The 14,399-nt window shown below is 44.4% G+C and overlaps 1 protein-coding gene across 3 annotated transcripts in view; it reads left to right on the top strand.

Annotated features, from left to right (window-relative positions):
* The first annotated feature begins 4,008 nt into the window (after positions 1-4,008).
* The window catches only part of ephb1 (EPH receptor B1), a 511,139-nt gene continuing 500,748 nt past the window's right edge, over positions 4,009-14,399 (top strand). For all 3 annotated transcript variants that reach the window (XR_011960959.1, XR_011960958.1, XM_072573215.1), the window contains exon 1: positions 4,009-4,236. Coding sequence is in view for 1 of the 3 variants with exons in the window: in XM_072573215.1 (XP_072429316.1) it covers positions 4,185-4,236 (52 nt within the window). In the remaining 2 variants the exon portion in view is untranslated. The remainder of the gene's footprint in view (positions 4,237-14,399) is intronic.

The following is a 14,399-nucleotide window of genomic DNA, read 5'->3' as shown; positions in this document are numbered from 1 at the left end:
TGTTTCAAAAGGAAGATAGAAACAGAGTAAACATTTTGAGTCCAATGTGAGTCTTCTTTGGGACAGTTTTGAAAAAGAGTCATATTGAACTTGAACCATTAACTCTGTTTCTCCCTTCACAGATGCTCCCAGACCTGCAAGTTTTTCAAGCATTTTCTCTCTGTGTATAAACCTACGTTGTTGTTGTTGTTTTTCAGGGGATGGAGTACCAAAATAGGATTGAAGGGTCCAAAGATCTCTGGAGTGACCACTGCCTCACTGACACCCTTATTCACAGCTCTATCCTCCCCAACAATTCATCCCCCTTCATGGCACCTTCATGTGTAATTGCAGGAGACATGTACTACGCCTCCCTCATCAAAGTTGATGGCCACAAACACTCCTTCCAAGTGAAACAGGGATTTACGTGTGTTTCTGTCTATCTAGTCTCCTGTATTCACTGTTCACACTCCTCTGTACTGGGGAAACCGAACATAGGCTGGAGGACTACTTTGCAGAACACCCCCACTCATTGAACAAGAATGATCCTGACCTTCCCCTCACTTAGCATTGAAATATGATATCTTGCTGTCTTGTCATTTAGCCTAGTTGGGTGGACTGTTGCATTGCAGTATAGAATGACACTAACAGCATAGGTTTAATTCCTGTATTGATGGAAGTTACCACAGAAACCCTGTTTTCTCAACCTCACTCCTCATTTCAGGTGTGGTAACCCCTGGATTAAACTCATCACCAATAGCACTTTTATGGCACAGTTGTACCATGGATACTGAGTTGAGCTGGAAAAAGCACAGCAGGTCGAGCGTCATCAGAGGAGCAAAGGAGTTGACATTTCAGGTCAGAACCTTTCATCAGGATCCACACCCTCAACCAAATCTTTTTCTCCACCCTGTCAGACATCAAAGAATATAAGTACACTAAGCTCTATCACACATATCTCCAGACCAGCATCCTCAACTAGTCTAGACTCTGTTCCCAACCTCCTCCTGCATCCGCTGGACACTATTAACCATATGTTCGCTCCAGCCACCTTCATTGCTGACGATGATGATGTCACTTCTGTGAAGACCGCTGACATCACCAATCACCCTGTGTGTGCAGCATAACATGGCACCTCTGCAGCCTCCACCAATCAACACACCACTTCCACTGATGGTGCTGACCATGCCCTTCAGTGACTACGCCACCTCCATGACTGTTGCCAAGTATGCCAACCCGATGATAACCATCGAGCACACTGTCTCCGCCTCTGCCACCTAGCACGCCACCCCACCCACTGCTCCTGCGACTGCCACTGACATCACTTCCGCCAATATCATTACTTCCACCGACATCATCACTTCAGCCAAAGCTGTCGACTTTGCCACTTGCACTGACACTGCCGATCACGTGACCGCTGATGTCACTGCCAATCATATGATCAGTCCCAAACACCAGAGTCAATTTCCACCCCTACTCCCAACTCCAGCTCAACAATAGGCCTCATCCCCAAGTCCTACCATATATATTTACCATTCCCCCAGACCTCCCACTCACTGAGGACAAATGTTCAGTCCTCAGCAAAGGGCTCACCTTCATTCCTCTACACCCACATGCCAATGAAATTCGGACCTGTCTAGATGTCACATACTTTTTCCACCACCTCTGCGTCCGTGCCTACTTCTTTGAATGTGAATCTCACCTACCCTCCAAAGACCCCTCCTCCCACCTCCAACAAACTCCATCCTTTTGGACATCCCATCATGACCTTCGAACCTCCCTCGACCTCTGCATCTCCAACTGCCATCGCGACAGCAATTGCCTGAATCTTTCCACCCCCTCATGCACTCCAACCCATCCCCATCCATACGTACAGTCCTCAGCTCCCTCAACTCCAACTCCAACATCACCATCAAACCAGCTGGCAAGGGAGGCCCACTGGAAAGTTGGTGCCCTGACCTCTACCTTGCTGAAGCTGCAAGCCGACTCATTGACACCTCCTGCTACTGCGTCCTCAATCATAACCCAAGCTCTCATCATCAAATCATCATCTCCAAGACCATCTACAATCTCATCGCCTTGATAGATCTACCATCCACAGCCTTGAACGTCATAGTTCCCCAACCCTGAATTGCTTATTTCTATCATCTCCCCAAAATTCATAAAGCTAGCTGTCCTGGCCAACTAATCATCTCTGCCTGCTCCTGCCCCACGAGAACTCATCTTCTTTTATCTTGGATCTGTCCTGTGCCCTTTAGTCCAGGAAGTCCTACGTTTGGGACACTAACCACCTTCTCCATGACTTTCAGTTCCCCAGCCCCCAACACCTCATCTTTACCATGGACATCCAGTCTCTCTTTAGGTGTATTTTCCATGAGGAGAGCCTCCATTTCTTCCTCTCCTGCAGACACAACCTGCGCACCCCCCCCCTCCCACACCGCCCCCCTCACTGACACTGTCATCTGCCTGGTGGAACTGGTCCTCACACTTACCAACTTTTCCTTTCAGTCCTCTCACTTCCTACAACTCAGATGGGTGGCCATGGGTACCCACAAGGTCTGAGCTATGCCTGCCTCTTTGCAGGGTACGTGAATCAGTCCCTCTCCCACAGCGACACGAGTACCATTCCCCCACCTTTTCCTCCGAAACATCGATGGCTGAATCGGCACTGCCTCGCACTCCCACAAGGAACTCAAAAAGTTCATCTATTTTATCTGCACTTTCCACCCTGAACTCAACTTCACGCACACCATCTCTGGCACTTCCCTGGACCTCTCTGTCTGAATCTCTGGCCAGTCCTGATGAAAGGGTCTGACCTGAAATGTTGATTCCCCTTCGCCTCTGATGCTGCTCATCCAGCTGTGCTTTTTCCAGCTCAATTCTCCATCCATTCTGACTCTCCAGCATCTGCAGTTATCGCTATCTCCAAGCATAATCGTAGTGCCTGAGCCAAGAGGCCTCGGATCAAGTTCACCTGCTCCAATAATGTGTCATAACATCTCTGGGCACATTGATTAGAAGTGTCTGAATTCACCAGTTGTGATGTCCCTATCATGGGAGAGTGGTGAGTTTTACTTACAGTTTGCTCACATCACTGGTCCTGCAGAGACAGGAATGAGATGAATCACTACTAACTGTGTTCTATTAATGCCGGTGTTGGATTGGGGTGTACAAAGTTAAAAATCACACAACACCAGGTTATAGTCCAACAGGTTTAATTGGAAGCACTAGCTTTCAGAGCACTGCTCCTTCATCAGGCTGCTTCACCACCTGATGAAGGAGTGGCGCTCCAAAAACTAGTGCTTCCAATTAAATCTGTTGGACTATAACCTGGTGTTGTGTGATTTTTTTGACTGTGTTCTATTAAAAGTATGTTGTTTGAAGGATAGATTTCTGGCCATGGCTCTCTTTCTGCTCACTCACCTGGAATTCTGCACCTAGATTTGGAGCAGGTATTTGAATTTGATCCCTTCAAACTCAGAGGGGGATAGGGAGCCACAGCTGGAGGGGGTTTGGAAGTGAATCTGATGGGCAGACTGGCTTGGAAGAATTCCAAATATTTCTTTGATGGTGAGGAAGAGGAGGTTAAAGGACCGATCTGTCCAAGGACTAGAGCTGTTGCTGTCTGTCTACAACACATCAGGCACTGGAACAGCAGAAATTGGGGTGCCACTCTCGGGGGTAAGAAAATGAAAGGTGATGAGTGAAGGGGCGAGTCAGTAATATGGGGCACACACACACACACACACACGATCCTGGAAGTGAGAGTGTGTAGTACCCATCACTCCCACTAGATAGTGCCACCTCACTTTTATTTCCTCCCAGCTCCATCAATAGTGCAAACTTTGCTGTTTCTTCCAGCCTTCACCCCCCACCCCCCTGCAAGCCCTGGTTGAGGGTTGTGCTGACTGGTGATTGGCTGGCTTGGGAGAAATGAGACGCAGCGATTGGAAGGAGTTCGATAATCGGGGGTTGGGTCTGGCTCCCCCCCCCCCCGCTCCCGCCCCTTTCCACATCCAGCCCCTGGTGTCGGTGAATGTGTGTGTGGTGTGAGAGTGAAAGATAGAGTACTCGCTGCTGATCGAGCCTGCAATGTGACTGCACAGAGAGGCAGAGACTCGCACTCCGCGTTCTGGAATATAACCAGCAGCAGGAGACCCTTCCCAAACCCTTCCCCACCAACATCCCGGGCAGGATCCAAAACTATGATTCCCATTCTCATCTTCTGCCTGCTGTCTGCAGTCGGTGCTGTGGAAGGTAACAATGTTCCCATTTCTCTGTCTCCTCTCTGAAATTTGCCTCATCTTGCAGTTGTCCAGCTTGTTTTAAAACAAAACTTGCATGTTTTTTTTTTAAAAGTTGCAGTCGCCTCTCCTCATGCGTTTGCAGGGGATAATAGAGTTTCCTTTTTTTAAAAAAAGAAAGAAAAATGTGATATTTATTTGCAAATTGATGTGGGCTGCACGACCCTGTCCCATACTTTCTTTCGCCGCTGCAATGCAGTGTTGCTTTTGGCGAGGGAACTGGGCTTCTCAGCGCGCCTGTTGGAATGACATCGGCTGCTGGTGGTTTATCCTGAGATGGGACCCTCTCCTGTCGTGCGGTTCCAGTACTTTGCTGGGCTTCATCGGAGGGGTAGCCATCGTGCGTGACTTAGGATAGCAAATAAACGCTCTTTCCTGTAGGTTGTGTTAAATGTTAACAGCGACACAGAAAGAGTGGGGGGAATTGTGTGAGTGTTCAAATGCCCAGTGTACATCTGACTGTATATGTGTGTGTGTGTGAATATGTGTGTGTGAATATGTGTGTGTGAATGTGTGCGTGTGTGTGTGTGTGAATATGTGTATGTGTGTGAATATGTGTGAGTATGTGTGAGTGAGCATGTTGTGAATGAGTGGGTATGTGTGTGTATGTGTGTATACACATATCTGTATGTGAATATATGTATATCAGTGTGTGAATATACATATCTGTATGTGAATATATGTATATCAGTGTGTGAATATACATATCTGTGAATATATGTGTATGTGTGTGCTTCAGTGTGTGAATACACATATCTGTATGTGAATATGTGTATCTGTGTGTTTCAGTGTGTGAATACACATATCTGTATGTGAATATGTGTATCTGTGTGTTTCAGTGTGTGAATATACATATCTGTATATGAATATGTGTATCTGTGTGTTTCAGTGTGTGTGTACATATCTGTGAGTGAATATGTGTATCTGTGTTTCAGTGTGTGAATACACATATCTGTGTGTGAATATGTGTATCTGTGTGTTTCAGTGTGTGAATGTACATATCTGTGAGTGAATATGTGTATCTGTGTGTATCAGTGCGTGTGAATGTACATATCTGTGAATATATGTGTAACTGTGTGCATCAGTGTGTGTGAATATACTTATCTGTATGTGAATATATGTGTATCAGTGGGTGTGAATGTACATATCTGTATGAGAATATGTGTATCTGTGTGCGTGAACATGTATATTTGTATGCGTATCTGTGTGTGTGTGAATGTGTGTATCTGTGTATCTAAATTTGTGGGTGTCTGTAAGTCTCTCTGCCTGTGCGTGCAGATGGCTGCGGTATCTATTTCTGTGTGTGTATACCTGTGTGTGTGGCTGTCTGTACCTGACTCCCAGTGCAGAGGTGCATTTTTTTTGTTTGTGTGAGTATTTGTGTGTGTCAAGGTAAGGGAGGCAGCAGTATGTTTGAATCTCTGCACTGCGAGACAAATGTTCCTGGGGCAGCTCGGCATTGTGACCGGAGAATGAGAAGACTTTACGAAGACGGGGCAACGGCGAGAATAGCTTTTCTGGCGAATTGTGTCGACGTCTGAGAGAGGGGACAGTTGTTTTCAGACAGATGAATGAGGTAGTGGGTACGGTGGGCTGGGAGGGAGCTTAGTAGCTCAGCTCCTGTCCAGATCGAACCGAGGGAGACAATAAGACATCGTTCAAAGTGATTCATGTTGCTTGGACAATCTCGCGGTGAACTGTAGCCTGCTGCTCATATATAGCAACACCTCAGCGTTCAACATCGCTGAGATTAGCTGTAATAATGCAATTTTCATTGTTAGAGCTAATCTGGCTGTTGTGTTGTCGGCTAGTTCTGATCTTCACTGGGTGTTTAACCCTCCAGACACATAATGCCTAAGATCCCGAGATGAGACTGAGATTGGATTATTTCCTTCGTTTCTGAAAGGGGTTGCTTCCTTTTCTTAACAAAAAAAAATGTACCCCGTAGAAGAGAGTTGGTTGCCGGTGCTCAGTTAGAATGCGGGCTTTTCACCGCTGGCCATTCGCTTTTCACTTTCTCTCCCCATCTTATCAGCCCGCGAATCGACCAGCACACGCTGTCAGGGTATCTGTTTTGATGAGTATTCAGAGGCGGGAATAAATAATTTGTTGTCTTGTGGGCGAACCCTCCGCCCCCACGCTTAGTTGGAGTCTGGGGTGGCCTCATTTCCTGCAGCCGGTGCCTGTGTAGCTGCTTGTTGAGGAGCTCCAGAAGGTGCCTCTGCGAGTTCATTAACACATCGCTTTCAATGAGGCGCTTAATGAGGGTCTCCGGGGAGATCCGGGCTTCACATCCCAACTCCACCTCCCGCTTTGCCAACCACCACCACCCCACCCCCCCCCCCCACCCCCCACCCCCACCAAGCCATTTCAAACCCATTTGTCTGCGAGTCACATCCTCAATTAGTCAAACGCCAGTCTGCACGGAGAGCCCTGTCTATACAATAACAGTGAGTCTGGGGAAGAGAGAGGGTAACGCTTGTGGTTACATGGGATCCTAACCATTCCCTAGATCCAGCCTGATACTATCCCACTTCTAGAGTTTCACATTTTCATGAAGATTCCTGGTTGGCACTGAAGGGGCGCTAAATTCAGTCAGAGCTCTGTGTTTGAATTGGATGAATGAATTATATTTTACCATCATGTGTATTACACAATATGAACACAATAAAATGCAGTATAAAGCTTTCATTTGTCGGCATAATTTGGTACCATTTTTAATAATTTAGGGTCAAAAAGATGCAGCTTAAAGAGAGTAGGTCAGTCCTGAGTCAGCTCCTCAAAATCAAAGACACTGGTGCTGCCATTTTTCCTGTACTGCTGTCTACACTGAACCCAATCAGTGTCAAAGTCACAGATCCTCAGACGCCATCTTTTACCACTGGGCCAATTCTCCTCTGCTGTTGCCAGCGCTGGACCGAAACAACGACAAAGTTACTGATTCTCAGATGCCATCTCTCACTGCTGAGCTTATTCACCTCCACCACTGTCTCACTGTTGCCAGCGCTGGACCCAATCAACAATGAAGTTGCCGATCCTCAGGTGCCATCTGTCACCATTGGGCCTATCTCACCGACGTCATCTCCGCTGATGTAGTGTGCACTGATTCCAATGCAAGGTTATCTCCCCATTAACGGTCAACTCCTGACCAAGAGAGCTCAGGCTCCCAGACCAGGGGACTGGGTGTTGTGGGGAGGAGGAGGGGGAGGGTGAAAGTGAGGGTTAGTTTCTCACAGCACCTTGACAGTCATTTGTGTTTGAGTGTGGGAAGTTGGGCCGAGGCAGTGGCAGGTATGTTGGAGGTTGTGGTTTTAGGGGTTGGTGCTGAACCGATGTGGGGCTGGTGGGTGGTGGTGGTGGTGGTGGGTGATGAGGGATGAGGACAAGATTGCAGATGGCTGGAGATTCTGAGACACAAATGGAAGATTAGGAAATTCAGTGAAGTTCAATGTTAGCTTAAAGCAGAATGGTCAGATGGAGACATTCCAAATCCTCAGCCATGTGCTGTACTGTGTATCACTGCAACCTAGAGAACACTGTCAGAGTATTGTCTTACTGCAGTGTGCTCTATACTTTGCTCACTGAATACTTAAACCTTCTGCATTGTCCCAGTAGTTTGATCATCCTATGATACAAAATAAACTAAGAGACTGTGTGTGTTTGTGCATAGTTTGTCAATGTATGTAAGACGTTGTGTGAGTATTATCTCTGAGATTGTGCTCATGTTTCTCTGTGTGTGTGGTTGGATAAGTATTTGGCTGTAATATTCTGGCTGTGTGTGACTATGAATTCGTAAGCTTTCTAACTGACTGATTGCACAGTTCGAGCAGTCAGTCATTGTCTGCAGTTCAGTGTAACCATCTGAGTTGTGAGAGTATTCAATCCAGTTCATGCTGTCTTATTTCACTGAGAAGGAATCAGGATCTCAGCCTGCATCTGCCCCTGAATCATCCTGAGATCGATGCTTGGAATTTTACAATCAGGTTGAGTGGGATTTGAGGAGAGGTGGATATGGATATGTAATAGAAATTAACCAGTGAGATTTCACTGCGGTTATGTATATTGTCTCCCCATTTGAAAGGTGAAGGCTACATACAGGGCTCAAATTCAATTCTAGCCTTTAAACTGTTAAGGAACAAATATCTTTGCTATGTCATAACAATATTGATTATTGAATGATTTCCCTGGTGACAAGACCGCACAATCTTAAAGGGGGTTTATGTCTATCACAGTCAGTTCCTCCTCCAAGAACAACAAACACGTATATTTATCTAGTGCCTTCACAAGGGTAAAATTGTTTTCAAGCAAAATCTGGTGTGAAAAAACGTGCAGATTGCCAAAGGTTTGGTCAAAGACATAACTTTTGAGGAGCATCTTAAAGATGAACAAGGCAGAAAGGTTGAGGAAAATATTTCCAGAGCTTGGAGTTATGGCTGAGACCGGTGGTGAAGTGGTTTAACTCAGACATGCTCGAGAATTCGAGGTAAATAGAGATCTCTGAGGGTTGGAGGAGATTACATAAATAGGGAGGGGTGAGGCAGTGGATGCTTTCCTTATTGCCATGTCTAAAAATATGCAACATAGTATTTAGTTATCAGTTTGAGACCAATTTAATAAGACACAAAGAGCATGGTCATAAAGTTGTGGAGTACCCAGTTTATTTTTGCACCTCATACCTATAATTTATCGACTTGCTATGTATTCACATAAATTGTTTTAGAATTCACTTATCCGTGTATAACTCACTGCTGGTAGAGTTTCAATTGGTGAAATTGACCTGAAATTGCAGAGTAGTTCTGCAAGAAATGAATGCAGTTCTGAAAAAAAAACATATGGGGAAACTTGTGTTTTTTTTAAACTGACAGCCCTTGTCTCATTCAATTCAAAGAAAGACTGCATCAATCTGTAAAATGAGCTGATTGTTTTTGTTTAATGTACTAGTGATCCAGGATGAACGGCCTTTAGTCTGGTTTTCCCTGTCACAAAAAGCAAACAGGAACACATAACCTGTGAGAGAGGAAGCAGAGGAAGAATGTTTGACAGTAATAGTAGCTGATATATGGACAAGTTAATGCTTGCTGGGGTTTTTCTGTGTATCTTGTTGACTGATTTGAACATTGATGGACCAAGTTGTGAACTAATTTTGGAGCATGCTCAAAGAGCTGAATAGCTTGGCCATTTGAGTGTCCTGGAGTTGTATTGTGCCTTGATCACCACATGTTGGAAGCAATGCCAGTTTCATTTTCAACAGAGGTTGCGGCAACATTCTGAAGCCAATGGTAATCTACTGCCCAGTCACTGGTTCCAGAGAGCATGCCTTTCATTAAGTAGAAAACTGGGCATAGAGTATTCAATAAGACTTAGCCAACAAGATAGTAGAATCTCTGAACAATTAAAATATTTCTTTGTCCAGTTCATGGTTCAGGATGGTTGGTCGACATAGGTAACATTCTGTTCTTCCTCCTCTCAGATTAGCCTGAATTAATTGATTGGTGGAACACCTTAGAGGGGCTAACTGACCAACGCCGATACTAATGTTCATCTCTTTCTGTGGTACACCTGTATGTTGGTACAGTACTTTCAACCTGTACCATGTAATTTAATTGGGGCAAAGACCTCTTGAGAAGCTGGTCTGATTTGAAAGGGTGGGGGTGATTCAGTGGTTCGGAGTGAGGGTGGTGGTGGTGGGGGGTGCGTTGGGGAGAAGAATCTGTCACCTCACACTGTTTTTTGTCTCTGATCAAATTTTTGGTTTCCTGTTCTCTGAATAACGAATGTTTCCAATTGAAAAACAGATCGCAAAACTTCATTAGCCTTTTAAGTTGTCAGCAGACAATCTCATTCAGGTACAGCACACATGACAAACAGAACTTGATGTTCCATTGAGCCAATTCTTATTGGCCTTTGCCATAATGTTAAAATACCTCTGTTTCTTTTACATTGACAAAATGGTCTATTTCTAATGGGTTTCACTCTGGGTAACACAATGCTGATTAATTTGTCCTGCGAGTCGCTGAGAATGGCTGTTGAAGTCAACAGGGATCTAGGACCTTGGTTTTAGAAAAACAGGACCAGCAATCTATCTTTCTTACTCATCAGTCTAAAAACAGAGAATGGACCAGAGGTATAACTAAGTAGAGAGTTTTGTGGAGCCAAATCAGCTACAGAAAAGAGACTAAAGAGGGGGAAAGAAATATTGGGACTATAAGTGTGTGATGAAGGGACAAGTAAAAAAAAAGACTTGAAACTTTCTAAAAACAATTTGCTAACTGCAGAGCCCAGATCACCACTGTCTTGGTTCCTGAGCAGGAGGAATGAAACTGCATGAAAAAGATCCCTAAATTGTTAAGTGATGGATTGTGGATGCTACTGGCACCCATTCTTACTGCCCCCTTTGAACCGATTGTCTTGCTAGCACATTTCAAAGGAAAGTGACATTGCTGTCCATCTGCAGCCACATGTAGGCTAGAATAGCTAAGGATGGTGGACTTCTTCCTATAAAGTGCATTAGTGAACCAGATGGTACAAACAATTGATGATATTTTCATGGACACTGTTACTGAGATTAACTTTCAGTTCATGATTTTACTAGATTGAAATCCTTCCAGCTGCCATGGTGGGATTTGAGCCGTGTGTCCCTTGTCCATTAATTGGAGTTCTGGATTAACAGTCCAGTGACATTATCACTTTGCTTCCATCTCCCCATATCACTGTGGTGAGTTCAATTCATACACAAATGCAACGTTTTTTGGCACTCATGGGGAGATGGACTCTTCTTTCTGTGAAGCTAATGATAGAATAGAATTACCCAGCCGCTTGTGGCAATTTGCAAACTCACAATGTGTCTCTTGTTTGTCACAAGATGCTGGGTTATTGATGCATTAAACTCCTTGTTATTTTCCCAGCAAGGGCTAGGCCAAATACATGTATTGAAATGATCAATAACCATATGTGTTAAGTAAAGTCTTGTGTTGAAAATGCCTTCTTTGCTCAGCTCAAGTGTATCACTTCCAAAATGAAATATTAAAAACTGCTGTAATAGAGAAGGAACTGTTTGTTGTGCTGTTATAAAATAACACGACAGCTAGCCCTCATTACAGATCTTTCAGTTCTCTGCTGCAAGGCTGCACCATCTCAAGAGTGGACTGTTGGGGTTATTCACTGCAACACCCATCTCATTATAAAGCACAAATGCTCAGCTCTTAAAGACTATGTTGTGAGAGTGAAATGTATGTTTACATTGAGTAATGTAATATTCAGAGAATTCATGCACCACTCAAATTCAACAGAAGTGCTATTTATTAAGTATGGAAAATGAGATTAACTGGCAGCTCTGAGAGACGGGCGTCCACCAGAGTGAAGAGAAGTCACGTCTCTTGCCAGTTAACACTCTGTGGATTGGCTGTGCCATGATTGGATGGGGTCATTCCAGCAACCCACCACCTAAAAGTCCTCTCCTTTATTTCTATTATTTACTTTTTACCTCTCAAGGTGTAACATATCTTGTGCTGAAGACACAATTGTTGACTAGGTTGCCTGTTTCCAACATAAAATATACTCTGTCGCTCACCATGGTACTGTGTATAGCTACTGCCTTCCTTATAAAGATTGAGTTTAGCTCTCTTGATGCGTTGATGCTCTTACTCAATCTGTTTTCAAATCTCACCATTGCTTTGCTCTTCCCTGACCCTGCATCCTCCTGTGGACCTCTGAGGTCATTACATTGCTTCAGTTCTGCCTCCCAGAGCATTCACAGTTATTTTTTCCCTTCGATTTTGTTGACTGTGATTTCAATGCTGAGGTCCTAAGCTCTTGATTCCCCTCGTTAAACCTCCTTGCCTCCCTCCTCTTTGCTAAGGCATAACTTGGTGTCACATATTGCTTGGTAACATTTTTGTGAAATGCTTTGGGATATTCACTTTTACACAAAAGAAATACGACTTAAATGCAAATCATTGTCACTATTCAGTCACTGTGTTTCAAGGTGGTGGGTTTGGGCAAGGTATTCGACCAAGGAGGAATATAGCGACTTCCGCTTAGTTCCTGACTCGTGTCCAACGCATATAATTCAGTCGAGGTCTCTGAATAGAAATTGGGATTGAGAGCCTTTACAGGTTTCAGTTTCTCCTTCAGTTGGTCCAAGTTCACTGAGACCAGAGAAAAGATAATTGAATCGTGCAAAACCATGATGCAAAACCAGAGCCTTTCTGCCCTCTACAATTTAATATTAGACAATAGCTGGTGCATCTCCCAAAAGACCATAGGCAGAACCTATATCTGAATACAAACCTGAAAGCACACCCCTTGCTGCACTAGTGTAACATTTGCATTTTGAATGTGCCAATTAATAAGAAGTTATAGGCAGTTTGTCCCAGGGGCTCATCTCTGTTAGGAACCTGGACTGCGACAATATGCAAAGTCATTTTGCTTTGCGTCTTCAAAGGTAGAGAATGTTCATTCCCTCAAGTTCTTATTCAAAGCCACATTTCCTATGTGTAAATTCATGCCACCCACCACTGCTCTCATTATGATATTCTTTTGTAAATTCAGAGTCTAGAACATCAATTAGAGAATTGCAGAATAATTTTCAGTCTGAACTTGCTTTCATCAAAATTTTAATCATTGCTATTTTAGCAAATGGTTTCGAAAGAAGTGGATTTTAGTCTTGGCCTGCATCACATTTTCTTGCCCATTCCCATTTCTTGATGAGTTCCTGATCTTGACCTGTTGTCGGGGATCACCAGGTTATAGGGTGGTTAAATAAGCATGTGGATTAGGAGCAGAAGTAAGCAATTCTGCTCCTCCAGCCCACTGCAAAATTTAGTAAGATTGTGGCTGATCTGTTTGAGTTTTAAATTCCCTATTCCCGCCTACACCAGATAATCTTTGATTTCCCTCCCTAATAAGAATCTATCTACTTCCACCTTAAAAATAATCAAAGACCTTCCTTTCACTGAGGGAATAAGCTCCCAATTTTTCCACCCTATGGGGGAAAGAAAAGAGAAAATTCCTCATATATCTGTCTTTAAAGAGGGTAATTTTCAAATGGTGCCCCCTTTTTCTGGACTGACCCACAGAAAGAAACATCCCTTCCACATCCATCTTGTGTAAGACCATTCAGGATTTTATAAACATCCATCAAATTAACCTGGACTTGATTGGATAAGCCTGTAATTGCCAAGCTTGAGGTAGCCAGCATCTTCTTTTAGTTCATTCACGCAATGTTGGTATTGCTGGCTGGGCCAGCATTTATTGCCCATCCCCAGCTGCCCTTGGAAAAGTGGTGGTGAGTTGCCTTCTTGAACCACTACAGTTCACATGCTGCAGGTAGACCCACAATGCTCTTAGGGAGGGAATTCAAGGAAGAAACAGCAGTATATTTCCAACTCAGGTTGCGGCTGAGAGGGGAAATATAAGGTGGTAGTGTTCCCACGAATATGCTGCCTTTGGCCTTCTAGATGGAAGTGGTCGTAGGTTTGGAAGCTGCTGTCTGCAGATCTTTGGTCAATTTCTGCAGTACACCTTGCAGATGGTACGCACTGTTGCTACTGACAGTCAATGGTAAATGAATAAATGGGCGGCACAGTAGCTCAGTGGTTAGCACTGCTGCCTCATAGCACCAGGGTCCCAGGTTCGATTCCAGCCTCCATGTGTGACTGTGTGGAGTTTGCACATTCTCCCCGTGTCTGCGTGGGTTTCCTCCGGGTGCTCCGGTTTCCTCCCACAGTCCAAAGATGTGCAGGTCAGGTGAATTGGCCATGCTAAATTGCCCATAGCATTAGGTACATTAGTCAGAGGGAAATGGGTCTGGGTGGATTACTCTTCGGAGGGTTGGTGTGGGCTTGTTGGGCCGAATGGTCTGTTTCCACACTGTAGGGAATCAAATCTAATGTAATAAATGTTTGTGGATCTGGTGCCAATCAAATGGGCTGCATGTCTTGGATGATGTCAAAATTTCTTGAGTGTTGCTTGAGCTTCACTCGTACATGCAGGTGAATTATATTTCATCACACTCCTAATCTGTGTCTTGTACATGGTAGACAGGCTTTGGGGAGTTAGGAAATGAGTTTTTTGATGCAGGATTTGGAGCCTCTAACCTGCTGCTGATTTGCAGTA

This window comes from Chiloscyllium punctatum, chromosome 6 (assembly GCF_047496795.1).
Source record: "Chiloscyllium punctatum isolate Juve2018m chromosome 6, sChiPun1.3, whole genome shotgun sequence".
Classification (NCBI taxonomy): domain Eukaryota; kingdom Metazoa; phylum Chordata; class Chondrichthyes; order Orectolobiformes; family Hemiscylliidae; genus Chiloscyllium; species Chiloscyllium punctatum.
This window is presented reverse-complemented; position numbering and strand designations above follow the sequence as displayed.